This window comes from Rhinatrema bivittatum, chromosome 9 (genome assembly GCF_901001135.1).
Source record: "Rhinatrema bivittatum chromosome 9, aRhiBiv1.1, whole genome shotgun sequence".
Classification (NCBI taxonomy): domain Eukaryota; kingdom Metazoa; phylum Chordata; class Amphibia; order Gymnophiona; family Rhinatrematidae; genus Rhinatrema; species Rhinatrema bivittatum.
The window spans coordinates 130,898,117-130,918,659 of record NC_042623.1 but is presented as its reverse complement, the minus strand read 5'-3'; the positions used below and the strand labels follow the sequence as shown (position 1 = coordinate 130,918,659).

The 20,543-nt window shown below is 42.5% G+C and overlaps 1 protein-coding gene across 2 annotated transcripts in view; it reads left to right on the top strand.

The window, feature by feature from the left end:
- The window catches only part of CLDN18 (claudin 18), a 68,898-nt gene extending 49,916 nt beyond the window's left edge, over positions 1-18,982 (top strand). For both annotated transcript variants that reach the window (XM_029617074.1, XM_029617073.1), the window contains exons 2-5: positions 308-472; positions 9,494-9,632; positions 12,248-12,358; positions 14,814-18,982. In XM_029617074.1, coding sequence (XP_029472934.1) covers positions 308-472; positions 9,494-9,632; positions 12,248-12,358; positions 14,814-14,973 — 575 coding nt within the window. In that variant the 3' untranslated portion in view covers positions 14,974-18,982. The remainder of the gene's footprint in view (positions 1-307; positions 473-9,493; positions 9,633-12,247; positions 12,359-14,813) is intronic.
- The last annotated feature ends 1,561 nt before the right edge of the window (positions 18,983-20,543 follow it).

Genomic DNA, 20,543 nt, shown 5'->3' with positions numbered 1-20,543 from the left:
TGAAGGGGAGTGCCTTAATGGTAAAGCAGTAACCATGGAATTATTTTACTGCACAAGGGAAACTGTCTCTCTGGTAGTTTTGTATTAGGAACAGAGCTAATCAACATTCATTGAGCTAATGTCTTATGCACTGCCTTCTGTAATTTATATTACTGATTTTTATAAGGATGGGAAGACTACAATTCCCAGCATTCATCAGAATACCTATTAAAACCACAGAACTGCCTCCTATGAGATTTATTCTTCCTCTTCCAGCACAGCACAGCTAGGTCAGCCAGACTCATGTTGAATATGTTTTTTTTTTCAGCCATGTTCCAGGCCGTAAGAGCCCTGATGATTGTGGGCATTGTTCTGGGAGTTATTGGACTGCTTATAGCCATTTTTGCCTTGAAATGCATTCATATTGGTAACATGGAGGACTCTGCAAAAGCCAACATGACCCTGACCTCTGGCATTATGTTTATTGTGGCTGGTAAGTGAGTGTGTGTTTCATATGTTTGCTCCATGGGACGTGTTTATTAATAGATAAATGATTCTGTGTACATCATGTAACCTGTGTATTAAGAGGATTCTGTGTGCAGGACTCCTAATTTCCTTCAATTCTGTGACTGTGGAAAGGCTGGAAACTTTGGTCCTTACGACAGAATTGACCAGTTCCTGTAGAATCAATACAAGAGACTGGAGGGAAAAGTTGGGTTGGCTGACCAGCAACACATTTACAGTTCCCTTTGCCCCCTTCAATAGCTATCTCTCTCTCTCTTTCTATGCTGATCAGACCAGCAGTTGAAGATGAGTGATGATGCCTCAGGTTACATACTCTTCCTGTCACCAGGGGTCCAACTTATGCTTTGAGCCATGTAGCACTACAAGTGTCCCAAATGATTCAAAGTTCTAGCTGGGTTCCAAGTATCAGAGGAGAGGAATATGGCTTACGACATTACCATTCACCAATTCTTAATGCCATACTGATCAGAATGGGGGGGGGGGGGGGAGTGATGGTCAATAGAATTGTATGAAGAAGGTGCTGAGGAGATTGGGAAAAAGAGGGCAAGAGAATGTGAAATGGAAGCTGGGGTTGATCAAAGGGGGAGTTTTATGAATGAGGGCCTAGAGAAAAGGAATGTAAAAAAGGAACTGGAGGATAAGGCTGTATTTGAAAGAGTAAGTGAGCGACTAGGAGATGAACATTGTGTGAAAAAGGGGCTGGGCAAAAAAGGATCTGAAAGAGGGACTGGAATGTGTATATATATATTGACAGAATGGGGGGGGGGGGGGGATGAGATTGTAAATATCTGGTATGGGGAAGGGAAAGGAGACAAAGAGGATAGGGCCAAGATGGGGGAGATGGAAAAGGGGGTAGGATTTGAGTTGGGGACAAAGAGAAAGATCTCAAAAAATATAAAATATAATAATGGCGCTGCAGGCTTCCATGAATCCCATAATAGTGACTCTATAGACTGCCATGAATCTCATCCCGTATTGGCTGGAGATAAAATCTAACAGGCCACTGTGGATTCCATCCCATGATGGCAGAATGAGGGGTCCAACAGGTTGCCACAGATCCTAACACATGGCAGCAGAAGAAGAGGCCCAGCAAGACCAGCATTGGCCACAGAAGAGGCCCAGAAGAGAGGGGGAGGCTTGGAGAAAGAGCGTGTCTGTGTGTGTGTGTGTGTGTGTGTGTGTGTGTGTAAGAGAAAGAGTAATAGCCTGTGGGAGTGAAAACCTTTGTATGTGTGTGAGAGAAGGAGCATGTGGGAGTGAAAGTTTGGGTGTGACAGCATGTGTGTGTGCAAGGGAGCCTATGGAATTGAGAACTTGTGTAAGTGTGTGTGTGTGTGTGTGTGTGTGTGTGTGTGTGTGAGAGAGCCTGTGAAAGTAAGAATGTGTGAGTGTGTGAGAAAGAGAGAGAAAAAGAGCATGTTGCATGTGAGTGTGTATGTGTGTGAGAGAGATAAAGTATGTGTGAGAACATGTATATGTGTAAAAGAGAGAGAGAGAGAGTGTGTGTGTGTGTGTGTGTGTGTGTGTGTGTGTGTGTGTGTGTGTGTGTGAAGGACAGATAGTGCAGTTTCTGGAATCCAATAGATTGCAAGATCTGAGGCCGTGTAGTTTTACTAGTGGTAAATCTTGTAGAACAAATCTGATCAATTTCTTTGATTGGATCATCAGAGAGTTAAACATAGAAATGATGGCAGAAAAGAACTAAATGATCCACCCAGTCTGCCCAGCAAGCTTATGCCAGTATCTGCTGGACTGTTCAGTTTTCCCTCATGCTTATCAGTTTCCCAGACCATAAAAGTCAAGGCCCTCAGATGCTGTTTGAATCCAGTTTCCCTTAACCCTTGCCATGGAAGCAGAGAGCAATGTTGGAGCTGCATCAAAAGTATCAGGCTTAGTGATTAAGGGTAGTAAAGGTCACATCATCAAGTTACCCCCATGTTTATTTGTTCTCCAAACCGTAAAAGTCTGGGCCCTCATTGGTTGCTGTCAGAATCCAATTGAAGGGAGAGCACTAGACACGGTGTACTTTGATTTCAGTAAGGCATTTGACACGGTTCCACATAGGAGACATAAACAAACTGCCCTCGCCATGGAACCTAGAGTAACTGACTGGGTTAGAAACTGGATGAATGGGAGGCGACAAAGGCTAGTGGGAAATGGAAGGATTGTCGGGAAAGGTTTGTCTTTTTGCCAATGATACCAAACTCTTCAACACATGCACAGGAAGCTAGCCTCTTTCATTGGAAAGGAGGCTCTAGAACAAGGATCATGGGAAGGTGATGAAAAGTGGTAGACTCAGGAGTAATCTTAGGTTTCTTTACAGAGAGGGTAGTGGATGCATGGAACGGCAACTCAGTGGAGATGGTGGAGGCAAAAATGATATCTGAATTCAAGAATGCATGGGATAAGTGCATGGGAACTCTGAGGGAGTGATGGGAATTGTAAGGGCTACATAAAGTAGATGGATAGGCAGACTAGATGGATCATATGGTCCTTTTCTGCCATCATGTTTCTCTGTTTCTCTGTTTCTTGCAGTTTCCAGTTCAATTTTTGTCTGCACATATGTATTTCTTCTTTATGGTCTCTTTATTCTTTATTTGGTGAGGGTTTGTCTGTGCTCTGCATGTGTGATAGAAGTATTCTGCTAGCTTGTAGTTTCTGTGAATGGATCTATAGCATCCTGACCTGTTTTCCTAGTGGGAGATGTATTGGTGTTTAGGGCCTGGTGTAATATTTGCAGTATTGCCTTTTCATAGTTAGAAGTGTTACTGTTTGATAGGGATGTGCAGAGGGACGCCATACATTGAATTTGTGATTCAGATTCATCGGGGAGCAGATGCGTTGCATTCGGCCGTATGGCGCCCCGATGCGTTAATACGGCGATTTCTATTCGTGTCCCAGCTAAAATTAAAATTAACTACAACCTCCCATCCTCCTGACCCCCCACCCCCAAGACTTACCAAAACTCCCTGGTGATCCAACGGGGAGACAGGGAACCATCCCATGCACTCTCACACCCTCAGTGCCGGTTTCATCATGGTACCGACGGTCGGCCCCTGTGACATAGTGAGGGCAAAGGCAATCGACGCCATTTTGAATACTGGCATCGGACGGCCGGCGTGCAGGAGGTAGCTCCTGGACCCCCGCTGGACTTTTGGCAAGTCTTGTGGGGGTCAGGAGGCCCCCACAAGCTGGCCAAAAGTCCCTGGGGGTCCAACGGGGGTCCCGGAGCAACCTCCTGCACTCCGGCCATCCGATGCCAGTACTCAAAATGGCTCCGATAGCCTTTGCCCATATTATGTCACAGGGGCTACTGGTGCCATTGGTCAGCCCCCTGTCACATGGCCATCGGCGCCATCTTGTGCTCCTACCATGTGACAGGGGCTGACCAATGGCACTGGTAGCCCCTGTGACAAAGGCTATCGGCGCCATGATGAAACCAGCACCGAGGGTGTGAGTGCAGGGGATGGTTCCCGGACCCCCCGCTGGACCACCTCGGAGTTTTGGTAAGTCTTGGGGCGGTTTGTTTAAATTTTTATTTAGGTGGCCGTATAATTCGGCAAAGATTCGTGTATTCGTGGGGAATCACGATACGTTTCGCTTCCCCATGAATACTATGAATAGTGCAATATACGTTGTGGATCGCCAATACGGTGAAAACGAATGCACACTCCTACTGTTTGAGTCTGGCAGTTAGTGCGTTATGGTATGGTAGGTTTTAGGGATGTGAATCGGGTGATCGATCGTCTTCGATCGATTTTGGCTGGGGGGGGAGGGAAATCTGATCGTCATGGTTTTTGGTTTTTTTTAAATCGTAAAAAATCGTTAATTGGGGGAGGGCGGGAAAACCGGCACCCTAAAACCCACCCCGACCCTTTAAAATAAATCCCCCCACCCTCCCGAAGCCCCCCAAAATGTTTTAAATTACCTGGGGTCCAGTGGGGGGGGGGGGGGTCCCGGCGCGATCTCCCGCTCTCGGGCCACGGCTGCGTTAAAAGAAATGGCGCCAGTGACCCTTTGCCCTTACCATATGACAGGGCAAAGGTAGCGCCGGCGCCATTTTGGTTCCTGTCACCCGACGTCACGAGTGCAGGAGATCACTTTCGGACCCCCGCTGGACCCCCAGGGACTTTTGGCCAGCTTGGGGGGGCCTCCTGACCCCCACAAGACTTGCCAAAAGTCCAGCGGGGTTCCGGGAGCGACCTCCTGCACGCGGGCCGTATTGCCAATATTCAAAATGGCGCCGGCGCTACTTTTGCCCTCACTGTGTCGACAAACACAAACTAAGGGCCTCATTTTCCAATATCACATGCGATACGAAAAAGGGGTGTACCTTTTGCTAATAAGCATGTGTATCGCAAATTGAGATATCAGCTATGCAAAAAAGCTCCTATTGTGGTTCATGATGTTTCTGGACAGGCCTGTTTCAGTATGCTGCAAGTGTGAGAGAGAGAGAGAGAGCGCACCTGACCATAATGAGACTTGCTATAGTGCCTCCTCCCTAGACAGGTATTTGTATCCCTATGGGAGGCCCACCTAGTAACTCGAGGTGAGGGTTAAGTATTAGTGTAGGGGGGTAGGACCACTTTGACATTCAACGTGAGATGTACGAACAGAACAGTGGTCTCTTGTGAAGATTTGCTGGCCTTCGGAGTGAGGAAACTCACTCCAAGATGAGATTTGGGCAAGGTTCTCTCAACCTAGCTTGAGGGACTCTCTACCTGGGTAACATCAAGCTAGGTTGAGAGAACCTTGCCCAAATCTCATCATGGAGTGAGTTTCCTCACTCCGAAGGCCAGCAAATCTTCACAAGAGACCACTGTTCTGTTCGTACATCTCACGTTGAATGTCAAAGTGGCCCCTACCCCCCTACACTAATACTTAATAGGGATGTGAATCGTTTTTTGACGATTTAAAATATCGTCTGATATATTTTAAATCGTCAAAAATCGTTAGAGGCGATATATGATAGGAATTCCCCCGATTTATCGTCAAAAATCGTAGAGGGGAAGGGGGAGGGCGGGAAAACCGGCACACTAAAACAACCCTAAAACCCACCCCGACCCTTTAAAATAAATCCCCCACCCTCCCGAATCCCCCCAAAATGTCTTAAATTACCTGGGGTCCAGTGGGGGGTCCCGGTGTGATGTTCCACTCTCGGGCCACGGGTGCGTTGATAGAAATGGGGCCGGCGCTACCTTTGCGGCAAAGGTAGCGCCGGCGCCATTTTGGTTCCTGTCCCCCGACGTCACGAGCGTAGGAGATCGCTCCCGGACCCCTGCTGGACCCCCAGGGACTTTTGGCCAGCTTGGGGGGGCCTCCTGACCCCCACAAGACTTGCCAAAAGTCCAGCGGGGGTCCGGGAACGACCTCCTGCACTCGAATCGTGTTGCCGTAATGCAAAATGGCGCCGGCCATACGGCCATACGGCCGGCGCCATTTTGCAGTACGGCAATATGGCCATACGGGCGGCGCCATTTTGCAACGCCATCAAATCTTCACAAGAGACCACTGTTCTTTTGTAGGTGTCACGTAGAATGTCAAAGTGGTCCCTAACCCCCTAAACTGTTACCTAAACCCCACCTCGAGTTACTAGGTGGGCCTACCATAGGGATACAAATACCTACCTATGGGCCATGACATTATGGCCAGGTGCTCTCTCTCTCTCTCCCCCTTGTGTGTCTGGGACCATTAAAAATGGTCCCCCAGTGGTTAAATGCAGGAAATACAACAGGTCTGGCACTTATTGCAGATTCTGAAAATGGTATTGCAATTTGCACTAACTTAGCTCTTCACACAGGTAATTAGTGCAAAATGCTATATTAGCATAAAACACATCCCTTTTGCTATCGCATGCGGTACTTACCGCATTTTTATAAATCCAGGCCTTAACTTGCTCCAGAATGCCTCCAAGTTATCCAAATAAGTTTTACCCAATTAACTACTTAACTGGATTACTTGGAAATGATCAAAGCATGGGAACTTTGAAAAATCATGTGAACCAACCATTTGAATATCAACCCCAATGGTTCTTTGCACAATCAAATTGAATATTTAGAGAATGTGGTTAGAAGAAGGAATTTGCAGTTAATTAATTTCCCAAAGGTTATTACAATCTTTTCTTATAATATGTTTAAAATATCATTATTAAAAATCTTAAAGGTGCCACCTGAATCTATTCTTCATCTATCAAAAATATATTACCTGCCTCTACTCAAGAGGCTGACTTTTAAAGATTGGCAGTCTTGATTGTCCCTTGATAGTTTTGATTTAGCTACATTTCGAGAGAGATTGCTTATAGATGAAAGAACACCTGCTACTCTGATTGTCCAGCTAGCATTAGACACAGACAGAAAATGACTATTGAAAATATTTTTTTAAAACATAGAGATGTGCAGTTTTGAATAATAAAATGTGAATGTATCCTGATAGATTGTAACACAGATAAAATGGAAGACATTTGTATTTCTCTGTCCCAAGGTAACATAACTTGGGCATTTATTTATTGTAATTTTCATGAAAGTCTTTTGCTCATATTTCATGATTGAATCATAAAGTACCAGGAGTTCATTACATTTTTTTGATCCCTCCCAAATATTTACCTTCTCATTGAAAAAGATCTCTCTTTCTACTCATAATACCTATATCTTGGAAGGGTCCATCACTGATGCCCACAATTCATGTTTTTTCACTTTACATATTTATTAGAGTTATGTTTTATTACTGTTATGATTTTTTTCTTCTCCATTAAAATGGACTTTACATTGGTGGACTAATGTATTCAAGATTATTTTTAGAATTTTGTTTATGCTTCTAGCTTAATATTTCATTTGATTTACTTTGTTTAGGAATGATCTTTTTTTTTTCAAGAATTAGTTTATTGTTGTTTATATGATTATGTTACAACTTATAAATAAAAATCCACCACGAATGCTAATATTGTGTAATACCGTCACAATACTTCAGATTGGTATATAAGTTGAAAGTCTTATTTATTCACAAATCGGCAACTCCATTATTATACAGCGCAATTTTTCATGCACACGGGGTCCCCCGACACGGTCCCGTGTTTCGCCAGCGGCTGCGTCGGGAGGGATGCCCACAAATTCAAAGAGGGAAATCTAAAAATTAACAAAAGGACTGTATAAGAAATAGTAATGGTACAGAGTCAATACAGGTAGATGCACACATACATTTTACCTTTAGACGGATTTCTTAAGTTCCAGGCATGGAGTGCGTTCGAGCGAGGTTCAAGGACAACTTAAAAGCTGTCAAAACTCGCGCCAACCAGATTTCAAAGACCAATCAGAAAAGAGAAAGAGCCAACCTATCGCAGCTGAGGTGGTATCAGCTGCAGCCTATCAAGATTATGTAAAATGAAACCATTCGATTTCTTTATTAAGGCCCTTGGGAATCACACAGTCTAACCGGTATATCCACCTTTGTTCACAACGCGTCAGTAAAAGATCAAAATCACCACCACGTAATGGAGGTGTCACAATTTCTAAAACAAAAAAGAATAAATCAGAAATTGTGTGAGAGCGTGATAACCAATGATCCACTAGGGGGGCCAAGTTGCGGGAATGTTTAATATTCGATCTATGTTCGATCACTCGGGTACGTATCTGTCTTGTGGTTTTTCCTACGTATAGCATGTCACAAGGGCAGCGGATAATGTAAACCACGCCTATGGAGGCACAGTCCGAATCTTGACGTCAAGATTCGGACTGTGCCTCCATAGGCGTGGTTTACATTATCCGCTGCCCTTGTGACATGCTATACGTAGGAAAAACCACAAGACAGATACGTACCCGAGTGATCGAACATAGATCGAATATTAAACATTCCCGCAACTTGGCCCCCCTAGTGGATCATTGGTTATCACGCTCTCACACAATTTCTGATTTATTCTTTTTTGTTTTAGAAATTGTGACACCTCCATTACGTGGTGGTGATTTTGATCTTTTACTGACGCGTTGTGAACAAAGGTGGATATACCGGTTAGACTGTGTGATTCCCAAGGGCCTTAATAAAGAAATCGAATGGTTTCATTTTACATAATCTTGATAGGCTGCAGCTGATACCACCTCAGCTGCGATAGGTTGGCTCTTTCTCTTTTCTGATTGGTCTTTGAAATCTGGTTGGCGCGAGTTTTGACAGCTTTTAAGTTGTCCTTGAACCTCGCTCGAACGCACTCCATGCCTGGAACTTAAGAAATCCGTCTAAAGGTAAAATGTATGTGTGCATCTACCTGTATTGACTCTGTACCATTACTATTTCTTATACAGTCCTTTTGTTCATTTTTAGATTTCCCTCTTTGAATTTGTGGGCATCCCTCCCGACGCAGCCGCTGGCGAAACACGGGACCGTGTCGGGGGACCCCGTGTGCATGAAAAATTGCGCTGTATAATAATGGAGTTGCCGATTTGTGAATAAATAAGACTTTCAACTTATATACCAATCTGAAGTATTGTGACTGTATTACACAATATTAGCATTCGTGGTGGATTTTTACATAATTTCTGAATGCTTTCCATATGCTCGGTTTGCTTGTGGTTTGTTCACAACTTATAAATAAAAATAAAAATATGAAAGTTAATGAGCTACTATTATGCAAATTCAGGTAAAGTAGCTCATTAACTATGAGTGTGGTGCAACAATGCATGCAAAATTGGCTTCATGGGTCAGATTTTGCAAAAGAAATAACCACACTTCAATGAGGTATCATTAGTTCTTTTGTGAAACTTTGCATAGATAGTTTCTACATGCTATTTTTTCCTACTGGGATGAGATAACATTTTAGTCCTAATATAAAAATATCACATGTAATGTACTAAAGTGCACATCAACTTTGGAACACTATAGCACATGCTTGTAAGGAAGCTTTCCAGTCTTCTTTGGAGAAGGGAACTAATTTCCAACAGTAACTAAGGGACTAGTCTTTAAGAAGGATATGGGATGCTTGTTAACTGATGTCTCTCTCCTTCAGGATTGTGTTCCATTGCTGGAGTGTCAGTCTTTGCAAACATGCTTGTCACAAACTTCTGGATGACCACAGCCAACATGTATGGAGGAGGGGCAATGGGAGGCATGGGAGGTATGGGAGGAATGACGACAGTCCAGAACAGGTACCTCTTTTACTATAGTGCTAATAGTAATGAGACACAGGATATAGAGCTGTTGGAAGAGCCACTGAGAATGATCAAGAGAACACTAAAATTATCATGATTTGAATAATAATTTAAACTAGTATATTACTGGGTGCCAGCTGAGATCAAGTCAAAGGACATTGGTAGTTGTACCATCTCTTAGGGAAATGGGGTGATTCCAGTAAGCGCCAGAGTATTTTCAGTTGTACCAGGCATGTGCATTCATTGCTCCATTCATTTCATTCTCACAAATGGATAGTAGGCACACAAAACAGTCTGTGCATACGTAGTCGGTAATACATGTACGCACATACCATCCATTTTGCACGCCTACTAACTATTCGTGAGATACGTGCATACTGCCAAAACAAATGAAACAATGAATAAACATCCCTAGCTGCACTATAGAATCTGCTACAGGTGGATATCAGGTAAGGAAGAAATTATCTCACCTTTCAAAAACAAAAGGTTAAGATCTGACTTTTCTCTGGAAAATAATTTTGAGAGAGAATGAAGGTTCTAATAACTTTGCCTGAGTCTTGGGCTGTCAGGTTTTTATTTGGAGTTTTTTAAAAGAATAGTTATATTTTAAGGTAATTTTTAAGGGATGTGGAGAATATGTACCTTAAATAAATAAAAACTACAACACAATTCTAGTCTATAAAAATATTTAAGATCACTTTGGACCCCAGGCTACTTTTTTAAAATGGGTTTGTCCTACCTATGTAATTCTTCATGTATTGTTTGCAAGTAGGATAACTAGTTTTATCCAGTGTCTTGTTCCTAAACTTGTCCCAAACTGTTCCCCATAGAGGCATGTAGGTCAATTCTCTGCTAGCAGAAAATATCATTTTTACCTCCTTCACTGTAAAATTTCCCCTCACTCCCAGGAACTCCCCCCAAGACTTGCCAAAAGTCCCTGGTGGTCCAGTGGGGGTCCTGGAGCCATCTCCTGCACTTGGGCCGTCAGCTGCCGGTATTCAAAATGGCACCAATAGCCTTTGCCCTTACTATGTCACAGGGGCTACCAGTGCCATTGGACGGCCCCTGTGACATAGCCTTTGAGAGGCAAGAAAAGAATCATTCCAAATGCTCACAGTGGAAGAGGATGGGAAAACTTCAAAGTAAAATACAAAATACTCCAGCTCTTCCCTCCTCTAAAAGGAAGAGCTCAGAAAAGAGGAAGTCTACGAATTCTTCACCTAATCCAGGCCTCAATTGTAGGGCCAGGATTTCTTCTTAAGCAAATGATCTGGAACTGAAACAAACACTTCTCATTCTCTAATGTTCAGTTAAAAATCCACACATCCACCAGGATGGTATTTATAATCAAATTTTGAAATTGGGCTTCTTCAGTCCATAATTCACTAAGAGGGTGACCATCTTCCCATGAGAGTATTGCCCTCATAAGGAGTGAGTGCCAATAGGTATGATGCTGTGCATGCGCTATATACCAAGCAAATACACCCACAATAGGATTGCTTATGGTATACCGGATACAGTTTTCATGGAACTTATGAATTCTCTACCTTTCAGCTTAAATCACACCCACATTGTTGCAGCCTGATATAATAAAACCAATAAATTCCATACCCATATGTTTAGATACTAAATCATTCAGTTTCATCTACATATAGCATCAATATCCTTTACAGGCCTTCAGACTTTTAAATAAAATTCCCCAGAAATATATCAGTATTTATTTTATAACTTAAAATTTAGGTGGAGAATCAAGATAAATTATCCAGGGGAATCTGAGATTTCATAATGAATACATATTTATACCACAGTGGTAAAAGTACAGAGGGGGCATATTTAGTAACCTGGCAAGGGGTCAAATTATCCAGTTAAAGTTAGCTGGATAACTTGTCCCAGATATTTAGCAGGATAAATGCAGTGCTGGAATTGTAAACTGTGCTGGAAACCCAGGTGTGGATAAGTGAATACCTCGTTCCCAGTTGGGGTTTTTTAAGTCTATGGGGGTGAAGGGGAGGGCAAGAGATAGTCTGATTTTGAATTTAAAAAACAACAGGGAAGGGGCTAAGTGTAGACCCAAGGACCCCTCTGCATATTTTGAACACCAGAGGAATTGGAGGGTGGGGGATGTGTAGCCCAGCAGGATCATTTAGGACATATTTGGAGAGGAGGGTGGGAATCAGGTTATAGGCTTGCATGGTACTATTGTTTAAGTTTTGTTTAACAGTTTCACGTAAATGGATATTTTTGAAAATATCTGGTTAAGTGGAGAATTATCCATCCATGCATGGCTACAATTTGACAGTCGATTAGCTTAGGTCCGTCCTAGAACACCCCGTAATGCCTCTTTTTTATTCGGCTAGTTAAACTGGATAAGTGATCCAATTTTTAAAAATTTACCATTTAGCTGGGTAACTTGTGAGTTATCCAGCTAAATAACTTTGAATATTGGTTCATAATGCTAAGGATATAAAAAGGGGGAAGGTTCTTGATACAATAATCCAGAAAAAGGTTTTACGGTTTTTGAGATAAAATGGCCAGAAATAAATCTTGCTTAAACTTGATAGTCTTTGAGAATGTTCTAACAGGTCAATTCACCTGTATTTTTTCTGTTGCAGATATACCTTTGGATCCGCTTTGTTTGTTGGGTGGGTGGCAGGAGGCCTAACCCTGATAGGTGGAGTTATGATGTGCATTGCCTGCAGAGGTCTGATGCCAGAGGAGACCACGTGAGTGACACATTTTAGTGCATAATCGTAGTTGGCATTTTAAGTTACAGTGACTGACCAGATGTCTTTAAGCCATGAGATAATTATTTGCCTAGACCTGGTTTTAATTTTTTATTACACAGTAATTCAAGAATCCACCAAGCATTTTTTTTTTAAAAAGAAGACTAGAAATCCTTAGAATGCTTTGAGTTGGGAGTTTTACAGGCTGGAAATAAATGGAAAATAGTATAGTATCTTGTTGAAAATTAAGTTTGGTCACCTTAAATTAGAGTAATGTGGTTAGAGCATGGGATGGACAAATTGTATGCACTGAGGAACAAGAAAGAATGCCCTGCTTTCAATAATAAATAAAACAAGAACTGTAAAAGGGAAGAGCATACAACATGGAAATATTGATGTGGAAATGTCCTAATCTTTCATGCAAATGCACTGAAGTGATGTGTAGGAGGCTGAACGTGAAAAATCATCACTATTGACCCAATCAGCAAGAGTTTCCTACCTGAGAATTAGTAACTTAAGGGGACAAGAGAGTCATAAAGGAAAGTGTTTAATAAAAAGGTGTCAGAAATCAGCAAAAAAATACCCTATTTATTTTCCATCTAGAAGTATCTTGTTCTATTGTACTTTGGTTTTCTCTGTTAAATCAGTTATATTCGTTGTGTTATCTTTACACATCCATTCCTTTTCTTGGCCTTTCCTTCTTCTATAGTATTTATATTTTTTTTAGAGGTCAATATTTAGATGTAGCTGGCAAAGTAACTTACACAGGATATTCAGCAACATGGCTATGCTGCTGAATATCCCTGTATTTGCTACTTCTTATTTGCATAAGTTTTATCCATCTAAGTTTAGACCTGCTATGGAACAGGTCTAATTTATTTCGTTAACTTAACCTGATAAGTGTGAATAATATTGCTACTTATCTGGCTAACAGGCCTATATTTTCTAAAACAACGTGGCAGCGTGAATTGCGCGGTGCAGGGGGGCAGGGGGGGCGAAGCGGGGGGCGGGCCTGCGAAAGCTGGCAGCGATCACACCTCTGCAGTGTGATCGCTGCCAGCTTTGGCACCCTATAGCGCCGTCATAAAAGGTGGCACTATTGGGCACGAAACGGGCAGCGAAAAGGCTCCTTACCTTTTCGCTGTCCACGCTGTCTTCACAGTGTCCGCCCCGACTCCTCCTCTTCTGGGGCAGACTCCGCCCCTTTTTAACTATCTCATGTGAAAGGTCCCTTTTCACGTGTGCTAGCTTTAAAAAATGCACCCCTTAGCCGGATAAGTAGAGCTGCCCAATTACACCCACTGCCTGCCCATTGGCTATCTGGCTAACTACTTAGCCAGACGAGTGACTTATCTGACTAAGTTGAGACCACTGAACCTAGTTTCACTCACACATGCACATTTTCTCTTGCCCTCTCCTTTACTGGGATCCATGCAGGACTGGAGAGGAAGACAATCCTCCTCCCTACATCTGGCTGCTGATTGGTTCAGTGTGATAGCCAGAACAAGTCATGGGTGGGAGGTGGAGAATCAGTAGTGGAGCTTCCTCCTGCCTTCTGCCTTGGACTCCTTCCTAGTGCCAGTCATTTATATAGCACAGATGGAGGAAAAAGGTAGCTTGGCTTAGAAGAGGAGGTGATTTCTAAGGCCTGGAGATCATAGGTGCTCTCCTGGGGACCTGAAGAAAGGGCTCTAAATATGGAATCTCTGGGTCAGATCTGGAGAGTTCCTAGGTTTGATCATGCTACCTCTCTGGTCATATTCAAATCCAGCTTTAAAACGCTTTTAAATCCTAAGTATTTTTCTATAATAAATACACTTCTCACAGACTCTTATTTGTCATGTATGTTCGTCTTGACTAGATTGTAAGCTCCATGGACCAGGGACTACCTGTTATGTGTATCTGTATAGTACTATGTATTTTTAGTAGTGCTTTAAAAATGATAAATACTATAGTAATAACACAGTGCTTTAAAAAGTATAAAAGCACTTGTGATTCATCCTGGTTTTTTTTTTTTATTCCCCGAGTCCCCCCAGGCCTCTACTTTCAGAAGCACATTGGGGAAAGTTAAAAAAAAAAAAGTACAGGATATTATGAATTTGAGAACAGAGAATAGGGGACTTATTTAAGGTCACACCATGCATGGAAAAGCTGGATTTAATCCAGGAGTCTGCCTCCTTTTTGAAAGCTTTGTGCTCTAAGCACTCTTCTACAGCATATTGCTGGTTTCTAGAATGATCTTTGGACAAATAACTCTTTGTTGCTTGGAACCAGATCATTCAGCCTGGTGCATCCCATTAGAACTCAAAACCCACAGGCTACAAGAAGTTAATAAACAAAACCACATTGCAAAGTCCAGAACACCTTGCATCAGTTTCATCAAGTTATCAATGATCAAATGTTATGTCTTCTGAGTAATTTGTTATTAAAGATGCTTATTTTGATTTATTTTTAGTTACAAAGCAGTGTCCTACCATACTGCTGCAAAGAGCACTGGCTACAAGACTGCAGGGTACAAGTCTGGGTATGATTCTGAGGTGAAGAGCAAAACTTACAATGAATCTCGACGCAGTGAAGATGGAAAAAGTTACCCTTCCAAATATGACTACGTGTAAGGGTCCCTCAGAGCTTCAAGATACACTCTCTTTGATATTCCTTTACACGGTGGCTGCTCATGTGACAGTGCTGGCACATGGCATTTTCTCTATTGTACTACAATATAATGATCTGCCATGAATCAACTCTATTGCCAGAATGTATATATGTATACACTATACATGTATGCATATATGCATGTATAAACAGGTGCCAAACCACTTTAGCCAGTACTTATTATATATCTAATCATCTGAAATGTGATTGCAAACCCTGACAAAAAATGCTTTTCTTTTTAAGGCATGAAACATATATTGTCTACATCCCACGCATGATAGTGTATCTTTATTCAGATTTGTAGAAAAACCTAATCACATGAGTTAAGAAAACAGCCCAGTTGCTTGCTACATTATATAAATTGCATTGTTTTTTCCATACATTTTCGAGTAAGAGTGTAATGATTTAGCTCAAGTTATGTGTGAAATATCCTGTGCAACTTGTTATAAGATTAAATAGTTAAGAAGACCACTCTTTTCAGCTATGAAATATGCCTTCCAAGACTATATAGTTCTGAATTCAGAAGAAATGTCTTATAAGTGTAACACCCAGTGCTGCAAGTAAGCAGGTATAATCAGGTACACAGTACAGTATGACATCTTCTGAGACACAAAGGCAGGATTAAGCCTGATGTTTTCTGTAGGCTCTCCTTTAGTCAGTTTACAGAAAACACAGCAGGGAAGAGGCTCCTAAAGGAGCAGGGCAATTGTTTTTCTTCTTTATTATGTGCTCTCTTGTCTCACCCCCTCTCCTCATGTTCCCACAGTCCCCAATGTCAATACCAGCAAGTTTCCTGTGGACAGTCTTATGGGACAGTGGTTCTCAACCCAGTCTTCAGGACAAACCTAGCCAGTCAGTTTTTCAAGATATTATCCATGATGAATATACGTGAGATGGTTCTTCATACAAGAGAGGCAGTGCATGCAAATCTACCTCAAGCATATTCATGATAGATATCCTGAAAACCTGACTGGCTAGGTATATTCCCAGGGCAGTGGCTTGTTTCAGTTTGTATAAGAAAGTTGTTTATAGTAATTAAAAAGCTTTTTGAAATTCAAATGTGGTCTGCTCTATTTACTTGCTTTCTTATCTCCCCTCACCCATTCACCACATCTTCTGCTTTTCTTATACAGATTGTTTCTGCAGCAAAACTGCAATTTTTGGCTGATTCACTAATTAAGTAAACTATTGATTCTTTACCACTTACTTAATTAAAGCTTCTTACTATTTAAGACGACTTACAAGCCACCTAGTTTAATTCCTACCTACTTTAAACCTTCTCAGTCATGACTTTTCTCATTTAATTCAGATCTTATATGTTTTTGCTGTGTGTCATCTCTCTGTCTTGTATAGATTGTAAGCTCTAAGGGGCAGGGACTATCCATTATCTGGCTATTTACAATGCTATGTGCATCTGATAAGTGCTATACAAATGACTAACAATAATAATGAATGGCAAGTTTATGTGATGTGAGTCACTTGCATATTAAGGAATATAATGAGGTGATATAAAGGTGTTAAAATCAAAGCATTTATTTTGGTAACACAGGGGAAGGAACAACTCTGTGGTAGACATCCGGCTTCAGATTGAGCAAGCCTGGTTTTGCAATGTCTGTTTCAAATCAATCTATGTAAAGTCAAAAAGTGGAGTCAACAGGTCAGGGCACACTGGACTGTTGAGAATATGAAACTGCAAGTGCAAATGAAATGTGAAGCTTCCAGTTCATGTAGGAAGTTTAACTTAGTCCTGTTTTTTTGAACTTGCATCTCAATGCATTCTAGTATTTGTTGTCTCTACTTATACTATTGGAAATTAGCACATCAGGTACCAGAATGCATCAAGATAGAGCCTGTTAAAACCAGGACTGCTCTCAGAACTCCCTCCAGGAATTGGGTGACTTAGCAGCTATGAACATTTTCTCCATGTGCATATATTATCCAACTGCAAATAGATCTGATAATAATGTTCCTAAGGAATACGATCTGAATGACAGGCACTATGTAATTGAAAAATATTTGTAAATGATAGACTGTAGTGTGGTTGCCAATTTAGTCCATTTTAATACATGGAAATAAAGATTAACAAATAAAAACAACAATAATAACAACAACAAAAGCAAACAAAATATAAGGTGATACCTTTTTATTGGATTAAGTTAATACATTTCTTGACTAGCTTTCAGGAGCTAATATTCAGGTCAGAGCAAAATCTATAAAAAGGTATCACCATATCTATCTGTTTATCTGTCAGTCTATCTATCTATCTATCTATCTATCTAATTTGTTAACCTTTATTCTCATAAAGGTTAACATCATTTTCTCATAAAGTAAATGATGGCAGATAAAGGTCAATTGCCTCATTCAGACTTCCCAGGGTGTGAAATCAGGGGAGGGGTCAATATAGTACCAGTAAGAATTAAAATCTGTTTTCACCCCTGGTGTCACAACACCCCAAAAATTGCAGCAACTATTTCATCTATATTGGTTCTGGAGGCTAATTTGCTCAGTGCTGTTTTTAATAAAGACAATGGCTACACCAAATACTTAGTTTCAAACTTGACAAATGTATTTGGCAATATGGCAAGATGTTATAATACTGACAACAGTAATTGATGCTAATTGCTTGACCCTCAAAAAAATGTTAATTCACTGTTTGACCTTGATTGTATTAATTTTCACATTCCCAGTACTGAAATTAATAATCAATTTGCACAATGTTCCAGGTATAACAAAAATGTCCAAGAGTCAATTTGCAGCATTAACTCCCTTTAGTCTCTTGTTAGTACTTATATAGAATTCTTTTTCCTGAAAGTTTATATACTATTGTGCATTATTCTCCCTGGGAATGTTAATAGTGGTCATTTTTTCCCTACGTTTTTTATATACTACTGTGTAGGTAGTGAAAGAACTTAAAAGCCAGTTATAGAGTTACATTACAGTCTTTTTTCTTTTTACTGAGAAAAACTACAGAGGCTTCTTGTCTTTTGTATAGAGCTTTGTAATGAAAAAAGCAGCAAGCTTTGTATCCAATGCAAGTGGGTGAGGGTAGCAGGCAGACTAGAGTGATAGAGAACTCAGATCAGATAAAGATGAACTGTGGAAATGTCAAAAGGTTGGAAAGTCACTGCTTGGTCTGGTCAAAGTTACACCAACAAACCTCCAGCCAATCAGCAAGAAGAATTAGGCGGACAGCATAAAACGCAAATTTTGCAATAGACAGACAATGAGACACCTTGGTATATATGAATTCTCAGATCCAGGTTATAAACTGATGAACTCATGATAACCTGTGGCATGGTTTTGTCAAGATGGTGTCTTGAAAAATCTGATGCCATGAGTTGAGTTACCATAGATCAGGGCTTCCAAAACTGTCCTGGGGACTCCACAGCCATTCAGGTTTTCAGGATATCCACAATGAATATGCATGAGATAGACTCACTGGCAGTGAGATCCCCAAGACAGGTTTAAGAAGCCATGCCACAGATTCTGTCTGGCTGAGGAAAGCTAATGACATGTTCAATGTCGCATGTTACGTCAAATGAAAAAAGATCGCTCTGACAAAAATATATAACATTAGAGGAAGTGGCATCATGGACTTGCATGGCCATTTAAGCTGTACACACATTCTAAGCGGGGTAAATTAAGCAATAAAAAGCAGGATTTCAGCAACAGAACATGGTCCCATCTGCAAGTTTGGAAAGATAAACCTGCAGAGCATGGCAACATGCAGGAAAACTGGATAAATTAAATCATAGTTTGGCACACGTGAATTAGGTATATGGCATACTGGGAAGGCCAAAGAGATATGTGAACAGGCTATATCAGATTCTGATGGTTCTAGTGAGAGCAAAAACATGACAGACCCAGCACAAATAACTACATAGGGAGAGTTGTAGTGCTGGTTCTGAGAATTTAAAGAGGACCTAGCGAGAGTGAAAAGTGAAATATTAGCAACAATTTCAGAGTAGGCGAAACTGTTGCGGTCTCCACCGCTTCCCCTCTATCTGCTGTGCTCAGGGCTCACCTCCGATGGGTGGAACGCTGCTCCCGCGGCTCCGCTGGGCCTTCGGGACGTCCGCCATTGCTGGGTCATCTTGCTGCTGCCACGCGCGCGCGCGCGAGGACGCGCATTATGGACGCACGGTCACCGGAAGTCTGGCCCCGTCTGGGTTAACTATGCCACGCCCCAAGCCCGATTTAACCGGCGTTCGTCTGCCTTCTCATTGCCTTGCAACGAGGGTCGCTACTGTTAGTAGTTCTTAGTTGCGCTTCTGCTGTTCTACGTTCCGGTTGACCTCAGCTTGTTCCTGACTCCGCTTCTGCCTGCCGCCTGCCATTGACCTCAGCTTGTTCCTGACTCTGCTTCTGCCTGACGCCTGCCATTGACCTCAGCTTGTTCCTGACTCCGCTTCTGCCTGACGCCTGCCATTGACTTCAGCTTGTACCCGACTCCGCTCCTGCTTGCCGCCAGCCTCCGACCTTTGCCTGCACCTGAGACTGCTACTACTGGCTGCCAGCCTGACTCGGGTTCGTCTCCATTCTACTCACTGCCCGGTCCGGCCCTATTGCATGCCACTGACTCCAGCCCTGCCTTCAGCTGGTCACAGTCTACGGTACACTACAGACTCTGTTCCTGTTATCTGTCTGCTCCGCTCCGCGGCTTACTACAGACCCCGGGCCTGCTCACTAACTGCTTTGTTCAGCAGGCTACAGACTCTATCTGGCTGCCCCGCTCTCGCCGGGCCTTCCTGCTCCTTGCTGCTGGACTCTGTGGGTTACGCTTGCCCAGGCCTTTTCTATAGAGACTGTTACTGTGCTCCTAAGTCCCAAGGTTCTAGGACCCTACGGGCTCCTCCTGGGGGGTTCCTGGTTCCCGGGTGAAGACCTGTGCCTGTGGCTCTGCCTCCCGACCTACTCTACACCAGGGTAGTTTGGCTCAAGGGTTCACACCTGGACTGCAGCTTCCCAGACCGCAACAGTTTGCAAGGCCATGGACTCGGCGGAGTCTCCCAGTCTGCAGGCTATCCCTGGGATGGCGCAGCGCCTTCAACAGCAGCAACATTGTATCGATACTCTTGCTGCCACTGTGGACCAATTGGTCTCTCGTCTAGAAGCTTCTACTCGCCAAGGGCCTTCTGTACCTGTCGCTGTTCCCAATACACAGCTGCCAGCTCCTAGCAGGTACGCTGGGGACAGTAAGTCCTGCCGTGGGTTCCTGAACCAGTGTCAAGTACGGTTCACCTTGTTACGAACCCAGTTTCCCACTGAAGCAGCTAAAGTGGCCTATATTTTTTCTTTACTGGATGGCAAGGCGCTTGAATGGGCTTCACCCTTGTGGGAACGCTCCGATCCTCTGCTACAAAATCTTCAGGAATTTCTTCTTCAGTTTCGCCTGGCCTTTGATGACCCTGCACGCCAGTCTACGGCGGCTTCTGAACTCCTGCATCTCCGATAGGGCACGCGTCCGGTAGCGGAGTACATTATCAACTTTCGGACCCTGGCCATGGAACTGGCTTGGCAGGATGATTGCTTA